Source organism: Propithecus coquereli, unplaced genomic scaffold, assembly GCF_000956105.1.
Source record: "Propithecus coquereli isolate 6110/MARCELLA unplaced genomic scaffold, Pcoq_1.0 Scaffold950, whole genome shotgun sequence".
In the NCBI taxonomy this organism is placed as follows: Eukaryota; Metazoa; Chordata; class Mammalia; order Primates; family Indriidae; genus Propithecus; species Propithecus coquereli.
Genome location: NW_012155841.1, coordinates 319,088 through 331,125, shown reverse-complemented (window position 1 = coordinate 331,125; position 12,038 = coordinate 319,088). Strand labels below are relative to the sequence as shown.

Sequence of the window (12,038 nt, the reverse complement as noted above, 5' to 3'; positions counted from 1 at the left end):
CAGGCCCTGCAGGGGGTACCTGGCCAGGAGTACCTGGCTGCACGCATGGCTCTAAAGTGCCAGCCTCTCTGCTCAGGCCAACCTGCTCAAGCCTTCACTGACCATGTGGTTCCTGCAGATGACACACACACCTGGTGCACACACATGCGCCACAGCCCCAAATCTCAACCCACACGGCCAGCCCTGGATGTTCCCAGAGGGCTGAGGGTAGCTGTGGGAGGACTCAGGGGCCGGGCGTGGGGCCTCCACCTCAGACCTGCGCCAGCTGCCTGTTTCCTGGGCTGGACTCTTGGACACTTGCTGGGGCCATGTAGGGCCACGGAGGCCCTGCGCTTGTTAAACTGGGCAACAGCGTGGCACAGGAGCATAGTAGTGTCTTAAGAACAGCCAGAAGGCGCCGGAAGGTGTCAGGCTGGTGGGCAGGTGCCTGCTGGCTCTGCCCAACCCCAAGCGGACTTCAGAAGAGCAACATGTTTGGCAGCTACATTATAACATGTATTTAAAAGCATTAAAAATATCTGCTACTATAAAACCTCCGCCACGAGGCTGGAGTTTATTGGGAACCACGAGTGGGCGGTGCTGGGGGCGTCTCTCAGGCGGGCAGGGGCCTGGGGCCCAGGGCCGGGCTGACTGGCCTCCAAGGCTCACTCAGGACGTCCCCCACCAGGGGACTGAGTGGGCCCTGGGCTCCTTGGCATCTGGCCACCAAGCTCCGGGGCCTTGCCTGAGCCGGGCTCCCTGAGGAAGCAGTGTCTTGGCTTCCAGGAAGTGCAGGACACACAGGCAAGACCCCCCAGGCTGGTGAGGCTCTGGTGGCTCTTGAGGCCAGAACACCTGCCGCAGCTCTCAAGCTCGGCACTGTCCGTCTGGCCTCCCGGCCCCCCGCTGGAGCTTTCTGGTTAACAAGCAGAGCGGTCACTCGGCTCCCGGCAGGGAGCTCCCCGTTAGTTTCCAGGTTGTGAGCACATTCAGACTTGAGACTGTTTGTCTTTGTGTTTTAAGTGTTTGTCTCTGTTGTAAACTGAAATGTTAGCAGAAACGCAGCTGGGCCCTCCTGGTGCAGTGGCCACCTCGGGGCCGAACGTGGGCCCCTCGGCCGTCTTGCGCTGGCCCCTCGGTGGGCGGAGCTAGACGGTGGCCTTGGAGTGTCCGAAGATGCAGATGGGGAAGTGCTTCACGTGGGAGGACCACTGGGCGGCCAGCTGGAAGAACTTGACGTCGCTGCACTCCACACCATCGATGAGGACTGCGGGAGAGGGCTGCCTGACCGCCCGCCCGCCAGACCTGCCCGGCCCACCTGGCGGGGTAGCACCTGGATGGGTGGGCGAGCCAGCTGGGGCGCAGGGTGAGGAGGAGCCCACTGCCAGGGGCACCAACACCCTCGGGGGCGCCCGGCCCTCCCACTTCTCAGCCGCGGTGGGCCTGTGTCCCAGGGCTGCTTGTCCACACCCCCCCACCCCCCGACCCCGGTGTTCAACAGGTGCCGGGGACCAGACACCACACACCCCGTCAACGCTCTCCACTTAAAACAGAATCCGCCTGGGGAGACCAGGGCAACCTCCACCTTGAGGGCTCGAGCTCATACGAGGAAAACCCCTGAGAGCTCCATTTCTGAATCAGCCACTTGCAGAACAGCTTCTCTACCAACACTTTGAAATACACAAATCAATCTTTTAGAAAAGCAGAAAGGATTGAAAATTCTCTCTCAGAATTTGAAAAGCTGCTGGCTGCACATCAGCACCGCAGCAGGGTGTGCTGAGCCCGCCACAGCACCACACAGCAGCTCCTGCGGCGGCTTTGGGTTTGTTTTGTTTTTTTAGAAAAGGTCTCTCCCCCAGGCTGGAGTGCACTAGTGCGATCGTAGCCCACTGCAGCCTCAAACTCCTGAGCTCACCTGATCCTCCTGCCTCGGCCTCCCAGTCTGCTGGGACTACAGGTGCTGTCAGTGTACCCGGCTAATTTTTTAAGTTTTGTAGAGACAAGCTCTCACTATGTTGCCCAGGCTGGTCTCACACTCCTGGCCTCAGCGATCCTCCTGCCTTGGCCTCCCAAAGCGCTGGGATTACAACCATGAGCAACTAACTGTGCGTGGCTGTGTGGTAAATTTTTAAAGGCATCTCATGTCTGCTCTGGTTTCCTTTTGCATCTTACAGACAGAATGGAAGGGCCCCGGGTCGAGGGCCCGTGCTCGCAGGGGCCCCGTGCTCACCCCGTAGCATGTTCTGCTGGTGCTTGGCCGTGCATATCAAGCGGCTGATGCCCTCGATGCACTGGCTTTTGGACTCCACGTCCTTGTCCTTTGTCTTCTTGGGCAGAAACATCACTAGGAGGAAAAGGCCTGGCCGTCGTCTCGTTGCTCCTGCGGGGCCAGGCTGGCCGGAGGCCCTGTGCAGCATGGCGGGGAGCGCAGCGGCCCGAGGGGGAAGGAGAGCTGCGGGGGCTCTGCCGGCCACAGCCGCGGACCCCCGCTCATCGGGGGAGCTGCCCTCCTGCCCCAGGCTCTGGCTGGAAGTGGCCCCAGACCCCCAGCGCCCTGCGGGCTCGCACTTGCTGCTGCCACCTGCACTAGGCCAGCCCAGCCGCCCCCACCTGCCACTCAGCCACCTGCCTCACCCTTCTTGTTCTTCTCCTTGGTGACCACGGTCATGGACATGGTGGGCGTGGCCGCGGCCTCGCCACTGCTGGGCAGCCGGCTGACCTGGAGGGACCGGAAGGTGCACTTGAGTGTGCTTTTGGCCGTGGGCAGGTCCTTCTTCTCGGCGTCTCTCTTCCTGTCTGCGGGCTGTGCGGCCGTCCAGTAGTCCACCTGCAGCCCCATCAGCTCGGCACCGACACCCTGGCTGGGGAGGCAGAGGGAGGTGCTCACGGATGATCCCCAGTCTTTGGTCCTAAGGACGCAGCGTCACTGTCCCCGTCACAGGCCACAAGTGACAGCCAGCACCCAGCCCAACTTCCCGGTCAGCCGAGGAGTCCAGTGCTTGGAGTGGGCTCTGTGGAGCCCCCTGCATGTCCAGGTCACCCAGGAGTGTCCCACACAAAATATAGGGTGCCCGGCGGCAGAGCTGCAGCTTAGGGGGCCGCCCACAAGCTCCCACGCTGCCCCTCGGAGTCTGGGGTCCCCGGTGAGCCGGCCCCTCGAGAGGCGCAGCCTGGTGCGAGCCCTGGACTGCGGGCTTGGCTTAGTTTGGGCGAGCTCCACTACAGAGGCCTGGGCCTGGGGGAGCCTCAGCACGGCTGTCAAGGCCGAAGACCGGAGACCCCATCGCCTGTACCTCTTGCCTCGGCTTGTTCTTTAGAAGCCCCAACCGGTGCTTTCTGTGCCCAGCACTGCTCGGCAGGAGGCACCTGACCCCACCTGGCTGTGTGGCAGGAGACGGTGGCTGGGCCGGGCCGTCCTGCGAAGCCCAGGCATGACCTCTGCCTGCCCCTGCCCCGGGGCCAACAAGCCAGGTGCCTCAGGAGGGGGCCGTGACTTGGGGAGTGGAGGACAGGCAGGCAGCAGCAGGGGTGGGGGGTTGGGCGAGAAAACGAGAGCTGAGCCTCGCGGGGTCCTTTACCTGGGGGAGGACAGGCCCCCGCTCACCGACGGGGACGAGGGCGGGGTGGGGGAGGCCTCCTTGGCCGCGGGAGATGTGGACGGTGGGGTGGAGGACAGCACACCAGGACCCGAGGGGGCTGCATCGTCCGAGTCTCCTTTGGGGACGAGTCACAGGGGAGGGGGTGAGCCCACCCACTGCTCTGCCCAGGCAGCACCAGGCCCTGGGACAAGAGGGGACAAGGAGGCCAGGCAGCGCCTCCAGCTGGCAGGGCAGGTCCCCAGGTGGCCCGTATCGAGGCGCGAGTCTCACTTTCTCCTCCTTGGCTTGGGAAAGCCGCCTGGCCTGCCTTGGTGTGGGGGCCTCGTGAGGACAACGGCTGCTCCCCGCAGGGCCACCCCCTCACCACGGGGGCCGCTCCCCCACGCCGAGCAAAAGCACCATGGTGAGGCCAGGGACGGGGCTGCTGTCAGGCCACAGGGCCAGGCTGGTCCCCGGAACAAGAGGACGGTGCTCCCAGGGCTCAGGGCACCCCCACTAAAGCGCTGGGACCACCTGACCCCAGGGCCTCAGGGTGGGACAGGGTTACCTGACGTGGCCGAGGATGGCTCCACAATTCCAACCTTCACAACCTAGAAAAGCAACAGGTGCTGGCTGGTGGCAGCCGTGGGGATGTCAGCCAGCCCCCACGCCCTGCCGGGCTGGGCTCCACCCTGGGGCTCAGACCCAGGCAGGCTCCTGCCTCCCCTCAGCTGCCCGGCCACCATGCCCACGACGCAGGTGCTGCTGGGGTGGTGCCGGTTGCACCCTGTCCGTCCGGCTCAGGGCAGCATGAGGGGTAGACCAGACTCCGGATGCTCGGCCTCAGCAGCAGGGACTGCCCTCTCCCGGCGGCCGGCCCTAGTGCAGTGGCAAACCACGTGCCCACGTGACTGGCCAGGCCCAGCTGTCCAGCAAGACCAGGACACTGGCAGGAGGGACAGGCACAGCCAAGGCCCGGCTCAGAGGCAGGTGCCACTCCAAGAGCTGTGGGGCAGGGGGGACAGGGCCCCAGACCTGCCAGGTGCAGCGTGGGAGCCGCTGGCCACAGGTGGCGGTGCAAATTTTAGGTGAATGACAAAGACAAGTTGGACCTTGCCACACGGTGATGTCTTGGTGCCCGAGAGCACAGGCCTTGTCACCACAGAAGCTCCCTGGGCCAGGCTGCTCTTGACGAGTTCGCCCCTCCCAGAGGCCAGCAAACCCGACCACGGCACAGTGCACAGAAGACCCCTGTCCCACCGATGGGGACCCTGAGGCCCTGCCCCCACCTGGTGGCCCATCGGCCAGGCTGCCTGACGGGCTCCGCAGCCCAGACCTCAGCTGGACGGAGGACAGGACAAAAAGACGGGCAGGAGACCCGCTGTGGACACTCAGCTGGCAGGAAAGGAGCCCTCAATCCCCCGCAGGGCCGGAGCTGAAGCCTCCAGATTTGCGGCCACGACCCCAGACGGGGAACTGGCAAGGTCAGCAGCGCCCAGGCCTGGAGCCCCTGCAGGACCCCCAGCACGGGGCGACGGAGGTCTCCTCTCCCGAGAGGCTGGGCCGGGTGCCCCACGCCCAGAGCCGTGCTGAGACCCGAACCCTTGCCCCTGACCCGATGGGGTCTTTGCGCCCACGCGTCAGCTGCCTGGGCAGAGCTGGGGGTGCCAGTGACCCCTGGGCCCAGGCCCCATGCAGGGGAAGACAGCCAACTTGAAGATGGAAGGCGGTAAAGCCAAGTGCCCAGCTCAAATTCGTGAGGAAGCTTCTGGAATCCTTCAAATCAGTATAAAAACATTCTGATTTCAAAAGACACCTGGGCAGGTTAGTGGTTTCCCGAGCAAGGACAGCTGCAGCACTCACCCCGACGAAAGGAATGAACTTCTGCGAAGACTCTTCGTCAGGGCTGCGGGCAAGAAACAGGCGGTTACGCTCTCCGCATGCACGTGCACCCAAGCACGCGGCGTCCTGGGCACAGCCCTCCCCACCCACGGCCTGCCCTGGCCTGGCCTCCCCACCGACGCCTGGATCCTTCCAACACACTGACGGGGGACACAGGGACACAGGGAGGCCTGCGGCTGGGAGGCTGGGGCGGGGCCGCGGGAGGAGTCCGCGTCTCCATGCTCCCTGACGCCCAGAGCCACCGCTCAGGCCCCACCGAGCCCGTCACTCCCTGCACAGCTGGGAGAAGGGCCTGCTGCCTGCGCCCCTGGGACTCCCGGAACACTCTGGGCCTTCTCCAGCGCCTGGAGGTGGCCGCCCCACAGCCGGAGCGTGGAGGTTTTCTCCCAGACGGTCTGGGTAACGTCAGTGCCAGTGTGAGAGGTCAGGCCCTTGGCCGTGGTGACAGGGTGGCTGCTGTGCAGCCTGGAGACAGGCCCTGCCTGAGTGAGCCACCGTGCGCAGCACGCGGTGGAGGCTCTGTCTGGACGTGGCAGCCTCTCCTGCAGTGCGGTCACAGCTGTCCCCCGTGAGGCTGCCCAGGGCCGAGGGCGGGGGCAAGGACTTTGGAGAGGACAAGTCTGTCTTCCTCCTCTGGTGCATGCGGCCCGAGCAGCGGCTAGACCTGCGGCCACCTCCACGGCAGGCCCCCACTGACCAGTCTTCCCTGCGGCCAAGCAGCTCTCCCACGAGACGAGGGCCCGCTCAGAGCAGGAGACTCCATCCACGGCTCGAGAGCGTCTCCCTCCAGGCTCTGGAAAGGTCCACAGGGCAAGGCCGGTCCTGGGCAGCCTCCTCCACCTTCTTCCCCTGCTTGGCCTTGGAGCCCCCCGTGGCCGGCACCTGGGGACAGAGGTGCCTTCTGCCCTACGTCCTGGGGCGGATGGTGCTGACAGCTGGCACTGTCTCCAGGGGCAGTTCTGCCAGGCCCGCTTCTTCTGTCTCATTTCCCAAACGGTGACGTCTTATGCCAGCGAGTGGCGCTCCTGCAGATGGGGACTCTCTGGCATGTGCATGTGGTGCCACCGGAGCGGCAGAGGACCAAGGGACAGGGCTTCTCCCGGATCCCAGGCCGCAGGCGCCGCTCTGGGACAGTCCTGCGCTGGGTGCGGAGTGTGGTCAGGGTGTCCCCTGCGGGAAGTGGCCTCAGGAGGGCCCGACGGGCCGAGCGTGGCCACCTGCCCGGCACCAGCTCCCAGGACCAGCAGCCCCTCCCGCAGGAGCCCCGCGCGGCAGAGGCTATGCCCACAAGCTGAGCAAGTGGCCTTCACCCAGGGCCCGGCCCAGAACACGGGCCCGGCGTGCGGCCCTCCAAGGCTGGTCCCAGCAGGTGTTCCCGTCCTACGGCAGCCAGCAGGGCCTGCCCTCCTCTGGGTGCCCCGGACACCAGACCCGTGGCAGAGCCCTCGGCACCTCCTGCCCCACCGAAAAGCCAGCGCCTCTGGAGGAAGCCACGTGGGGTCCTGTCCGTGGCGCTGCGCAGGCCCGGCTCCCCAGCCTTCCCTTTGTCGCTTGGGAGAATAGGGTTGAGGGACGTTTTCCTTCTTCATTTCAAATGACATAAAACTATGTGAACCCCCAGCCACGCCCACCCCGCCTGTGTCCAGGCTGCTGGCAGGAGTGCTCCGGCGAGGCCATTGGTGTGGGGGTCCCGCTGTCCCTTCAGGCGGGTCTAGCCTGAGCCCCTCCAGGTATAAGAGGTCACAGAGGGCAGGCAGGCGGCTGCTGGTGCCCAGTGGATGGGCAGCCCCCATCCCCAGGGCCACCGCCCTCTGCCGAGCCAGACCCCCCAACACACGGCACAGCGGCCCCTCGTCCATGCTCGGCTGAGGGCCGATGCGGGAGCCGCACGACACGGGACGTTGCTGGAACTTCCAAGCCAAGCTGTGCCTCTGGGCCATGCAGACAGCACCCAGCACTGGACATGGGCCGGCGTGACAGGGGTGACACCGCAGGCTTTGAGACCCACCCAGGGCTTCTGCACGCCCTTGGGGGACAGGGCAGTCGGAGTCTGGCTCGAGGGAACTGCCCAGGGCAAGGAGGGCCGAGACGCCCGGGGGCTGCTCGGTGTGGCCCAGGGGCTCTGCCCAGACCCCTGAGAGGCGCTTTCGCCGACTCGAACGGGCCCTGATCTCAGTCCCGGGCAGTCTGTGCTGGGGACGGGGTAGGTGGGGACGCAGCCCCGCAGGTGCTCCCAGGGTGAGCCCAGGCTAGAGAGGGGCCGGCAGGCGCCGGGCAGGACTCTGCTCAGGTCCCCTGCCACGAGGGCTGTGCCCTCTGCCCGCCCCCTACCGGCGCCCGGCTGACCACGCCGGGTGGACGGAGGCGTTCACCGAACCAGGCAAAGGCTGCCGCTGCCCCACCCGCACTCTGGGCCTTCACCAGGCTCCGTCCAGTGCTCCCGCCCGCCACCACCCGGGGGCTGCTGTCACCACTGTCACGCAGAGGCAGGGGTGGGGACACGGGGGGAGTAGATGCCAGATTCTCCTGAAGCCCCGGCTTGCCACGTGGACGAGCCAACCCTGGGAGGGACGAGAAGCAGTGGCCTGGCGCCAAGGCATGCTGCAGGCTGGCGGAGCGGCGGCGCAGAGAGGCCCCCAGGGCTGGTCTTTCTCTCCCCTGCTAAGGCTTGTTTAGCGGGACTGACAGGGGCTCAGGCAGCCCCGGGCCTGCAGCACCTCCAGCAAGGAGGCCCCCCAGACCCGACTACCCTGTGCTGGGGGTGCGGGGGTGGGGCAGCTCTTCCCAGGACAGCGAGTGACTTAAGACACGGGGCAGAGAACGAGCCCCAGGTAGGGCGGGCACTGGCTGTACATGTGGGCGGGACACACCTGGCCAAGGAAAAGGGGGCTCCTGTTTGAATGGACAGCTGACAGCTCGGGGTGTCGGCTCGAAACACTCAGTCTCAGAGGGCAGAGCCATCCCAGGGCGCAAGGACTCCGCCCGTCCGGGAGTCCCAGTGGTCTGCCGCCCCTCCAGGTAACCCCCGAGGATGCTGGGAAGGCCTCCCTGGCCCTCTCCGCTGGCCCCAGGCGCTCGGGGGAGGCCCCTCTGTGGAGCGGCAGGTGGCTCAAGGGACGGCCACTGACCACTGCGCCCCTCCCTGGGCTGGGGCCTCAGCCCCTCGCCTCAGTGTCCCTGTGTGCCCCCCACCCCTGGGGCTGCCGGCAGGTCAGCAGCGTGAGGCGCTGGCAGCCCTGATGCCGGTCAGTGGTTAGCGGCTTCCTGTGAAAGGCGGCGCCGTCCGGCCTCTCAGACAGGGGGACTCACTGAGGGGCCAACGCTGGCCGAAGCCCCGGGTGGAAACAGGGCAGCCTGCGCGGCGACCCCGGGCTGCAGGGCCCACCTGCGGTTCTGACCCAGCGCCGGGGGTGCGACCCCAAGAAAAGGGTCTGCGTCTGCTGCTCAGCGCACAGGGACCCTCGCCTGATGGGGCCACCTCTCCTGCTGCCCTCGTGGGCTCCTGAGGCCCGACCCCCAGCTCGGGGAAAGGTGTCGGGGAGAGTGACGTGGGTGGTGACTGCTAAACAAGCCCCAAAGACCAGCCTGGGACAGACAGGGCGGGACGCAGACCAGAGCCGTACCTTAGGGTAAAGTCAAAATGAAAATGCTTTTTCCTTTTCAGAAAGCAACCAAAAGAGAAAACACAGACACGTTACGAATACTCTGGGAGGAGCGAGGGGCCCCCAGGCATCGGCGCGGGAGCACCACGGCTCCCAGCCTCCCGGGGCCTCGGCGACTCTCCACCTGCCTGTTCTGGGGCAGCAGCTGCGAGCCCCCGAGGTTCCCGTGTGGGGGTGGCACAGCCCCCTCCGCCACGGACCGCCCCGGAGAGCCGGGCCCCGCCAGGGAGCCAGGCGGCCATCCCTGCCGACCCGCGGCGGCTTAGCTCTGTCTTTCGGTCTAGGGACAGCGTTGGAGCCGACACCCGGCTGCTCAGGGGCAGGCACCAGGGCAGGGCGGCTGGGCCTCCAGCCAAGGCTTCCTGCTCTGGGCGGGTGGGAGCACGAGCTCCTCACTCACTGACAGGCCCAAGGCCACGGAAGCCCCCGCCCCAGCCCAGGAAGCCGGGGCTGTGGGAGGAACGTGGGCTCAGGCTCAGGGAGCTGCGCACTGCGACCTTGGGGCCCCGACAGCTGTCAACTTTCATCATCGGAGACCTCAACGTGCACAGAAACGGGGAGCCCTGAAACCGCCCTGCTTGTTTTAACTCCGATTTGGAGTGAGCGAGCACGCCGCTTGCTCAGGGCTTCTCCAAGCCCGGCACCGGGTTCTGTCCACAGCCCTCCTGGGCCGAGACCAGCAACAGGGGAGGCCACAGAGGGTAGGGGGTGGCGCCTGCCCCATGCCCGGCCCAGGCCCACCGCGTTACCTCTTCTGCTTGTAGGTCAGCATGGCCTCAGCGATGGGGAGCTGGTGTGCACAGTTGGCCCCTGCGATGTACTGGGTGATGCGTGACACGATGTCCGGCGTGTCCTGTGCTGCATGAGGAGGCGGCGGTGGGTTGGGCCGCAGCAGCCAGGCACAGCTCCAGTCGGGGGTCTGGGAGCGTGCGGGGCACCACGGGCACCTCCACCTCTCCGCGGCCAGCCCAGGGACCCTCTGCCCTCCACCCTCGAGGTGGTCCCAGGCCCCGGACGGCAGGGCCCCCTCCCCCTCCCCCTCCCCAAACAGGCCCCACTTTCTCCAACGAGCTCTGAGGCTCAGAGAGTGGAGAGGGAGGGGTCTGGCCGAGGACCCCCCCAGGCCATCTGCCGCAGCTTCCCTGAGGCCGAAGACGGTCCCGGAGACGGGGCCCCTGCAATGGAGGGTGAACGGGAGGGTCGGCCCCACCCTGGCCGGCTGCCAGCCTCACCAGCACTCTGGGCCTCCAGCTTGTTGAACAGGTCTCTCCAGGCCAGGTCCTGGAAGAAGTTGTTGTAGCGGTAGTCCACGGAGCCCAGGTACCTCGCCACGGGGTGGGAGCCTGCGTGCCCAGGGAGCGCCGTCACCACGTGCGGGACCCGGAGCCGAGCGGCCCGCCCCCCCACGGCCGCGGCGCTGCGCCAGTGCGCCCTCGCCTCCCAGACGAGCCGCCCTCCTGCTCCCGCGCCTCCCTGCCCTCCTCGGAGGCTGCGTCCGCCCTGCTGAAGGAGCTGCCGCGAAGGCCCACCCCCGCGCTCCCCCGAGGAAGGCCCGCCCAGCACCGCGGCGCACGAGACCGAGAGGTGCCTCAGCCGCGCACGGAGCCTTTGAGGTCGGCGTCTCACGGGCACCCGTGGGTGAGGCGTCGCCTCCAGTCCTCGCGACTTGGATAGGTTTGTTTTGTAACAAAATGAACTGTATAAACCAGGAGAACTAACGGGGCTCAACTACGCGAGACCCTGGTAACTGGAAGGTCGATCGTTAACCCCTGCTTTGCGCTTCTGACGCTGGAAACCCAAACGGGTGTCGATCCAGCCATCCCGGTGCAGGACGGACACCGGCTGGCGCCACCGCGGAGGGCGAGGCTCTGTCTCGAGAAGGTGCACGGAGCGCGACCCCACCACCCGCGAGTGCCCCGCGGCCTCACCCAGCGGGATGACGAGGAAGCGCATGTAGCCGAGCCAGTCGGGGGTCTTGTGCGACAGCTGCTCCACGAAGAGCCGCAGGACGGCGCTGAGGTAGTGCTGCGCCCCCGCCACGGCGATCTTCACGGGCGTCGGGGGCTGCGAGTTGCAGTTGCAGCTGCGACCCAGGCGGGCGGCACAGAGAGGGGACAGCCTCGGGGAGCTGTCCTGGCCCAGGGGCCGCCCGCGCTGACCCAGGGGAAGCCGCCAGGGGCTGAGAGGAGACCGGCGGTGCAGAGCCCGCGATCTGAGCCGCGCGTGTGCACACCTCCCGCAGCCCTGGCGGAGGGCGTCCCCGCCCCACGCGGCAGCAGAGCCCGGCAGGGAGGCCCGGGACTCACTATCGCTGTATCCGGGACACGATGGTGCTGAACGCGGCCTGCACGTCGGCGGCGGAGCAGGTGCACACCACGGGCAGCGTGTGCCTCTGCAGCACGTCCGAGAGGAACTGGCGGAGGACGGGCCGGTGCTGACCTCGGCACGACCGCCAGGGCCACCCCCGCCGCGCCTGGCTCTCAGGGCTCCGGAGGGAAACCACACCAGTGGCTCCCACTCGCGGCCAGGCAGGCGCGCCCAGGCCTCCCACTCTGCGGGCGCAGCCCCGACCCGACGCCACAGGCCGCTGCCTACCTGCCCCTGCCAGTCGGCGGTGTTGACCAGGATGATGTTCTCGGGAAGCTGGTCGTCGGAGACCAGGATGTGGTTCAGCTGGTCGTACACGGTCTTCCTGGGGATCTGCAGACAGGAGGCCCGTCCACACCGCTGCTGCCCACCTCCCGGCTCTGGCGCCAGCAGCGACCCCCACCCCAGCCCCTGCAGCTGCACGGCCCGGGCACAGGCGGGGGCTGCCGGGCGACACCGCCGAGCGCTTGGGCAGCGGCAGGGACGGCTGGGACAAGCTCCAGCGTTCACGTGGGCTTCCCAGCGGCAGGCGGTTTCCAGACGGAGCCCT

The 12,038-nt window shown here is 66.9% G+C and overlaps 1 protein-coding gene across 3 annotated transcripts in view; it reads right to left on the bottom strand.

Annotated features, from left to right (window-relative positions):
* Positions 1-524: 524 nt before the first annotated feature.
* The window catches only part of PACS2 (phosphofurin acidic cluster sorting protein 2), a 69,901-nt gene continuing 58,387 nt past the window's right edge, over positions 525-12,038 (bottom strand). For 2 of the 3 annotated variants that reach the window (XM_012665067.1, XM_012665069.1), the window contains exons 14-24: positions 11,717-11,821; positions 11,428-11,534; positions 11,050-11,204; positions 10,354-10,464; positions 9,871-9,979; positions 5,421-5,463; positions 4,126-4,168; positions 3,558-3,693; positions 2,614-2,840; positions 2,210-2,323; positions 988-1,246 (exon numbers count right to left, since the gene is read on the bottom strand). In XM_012665067.1, the coding sequence (XP_012520521.1) occupies positions 1,128-1,246; positions 2,210-2,323; positions 2,614-2,840; positions 3,558-3,693; positions 4,126-4,168; positions 5,421-5,463; positions 9,871-9,979; positions 10,354-10,464; positions 11,050-11,204; positions 11,428-11,534; positions 11,717-11,821 (1,269 nt within the window). In that variant the 3' untranslated portion in view covers positions 988-1,127. Of the gene's footprint in view, positions 1,247-2,209; positions 2,324-2,613; positions 2,841-3,557; positions 3,694-4,125; positions 4,169-5,420; positions 5,464-9,870; positions 9,980-10,353; positions 10,465-11,049; positions 11,205-11,427; positions 11,535-11,716; positions 11,822-12,038 lie in introns of all 3 variants that reach the window. The other variant, XM_012665068.1, reaches the window with a different exon arrangement.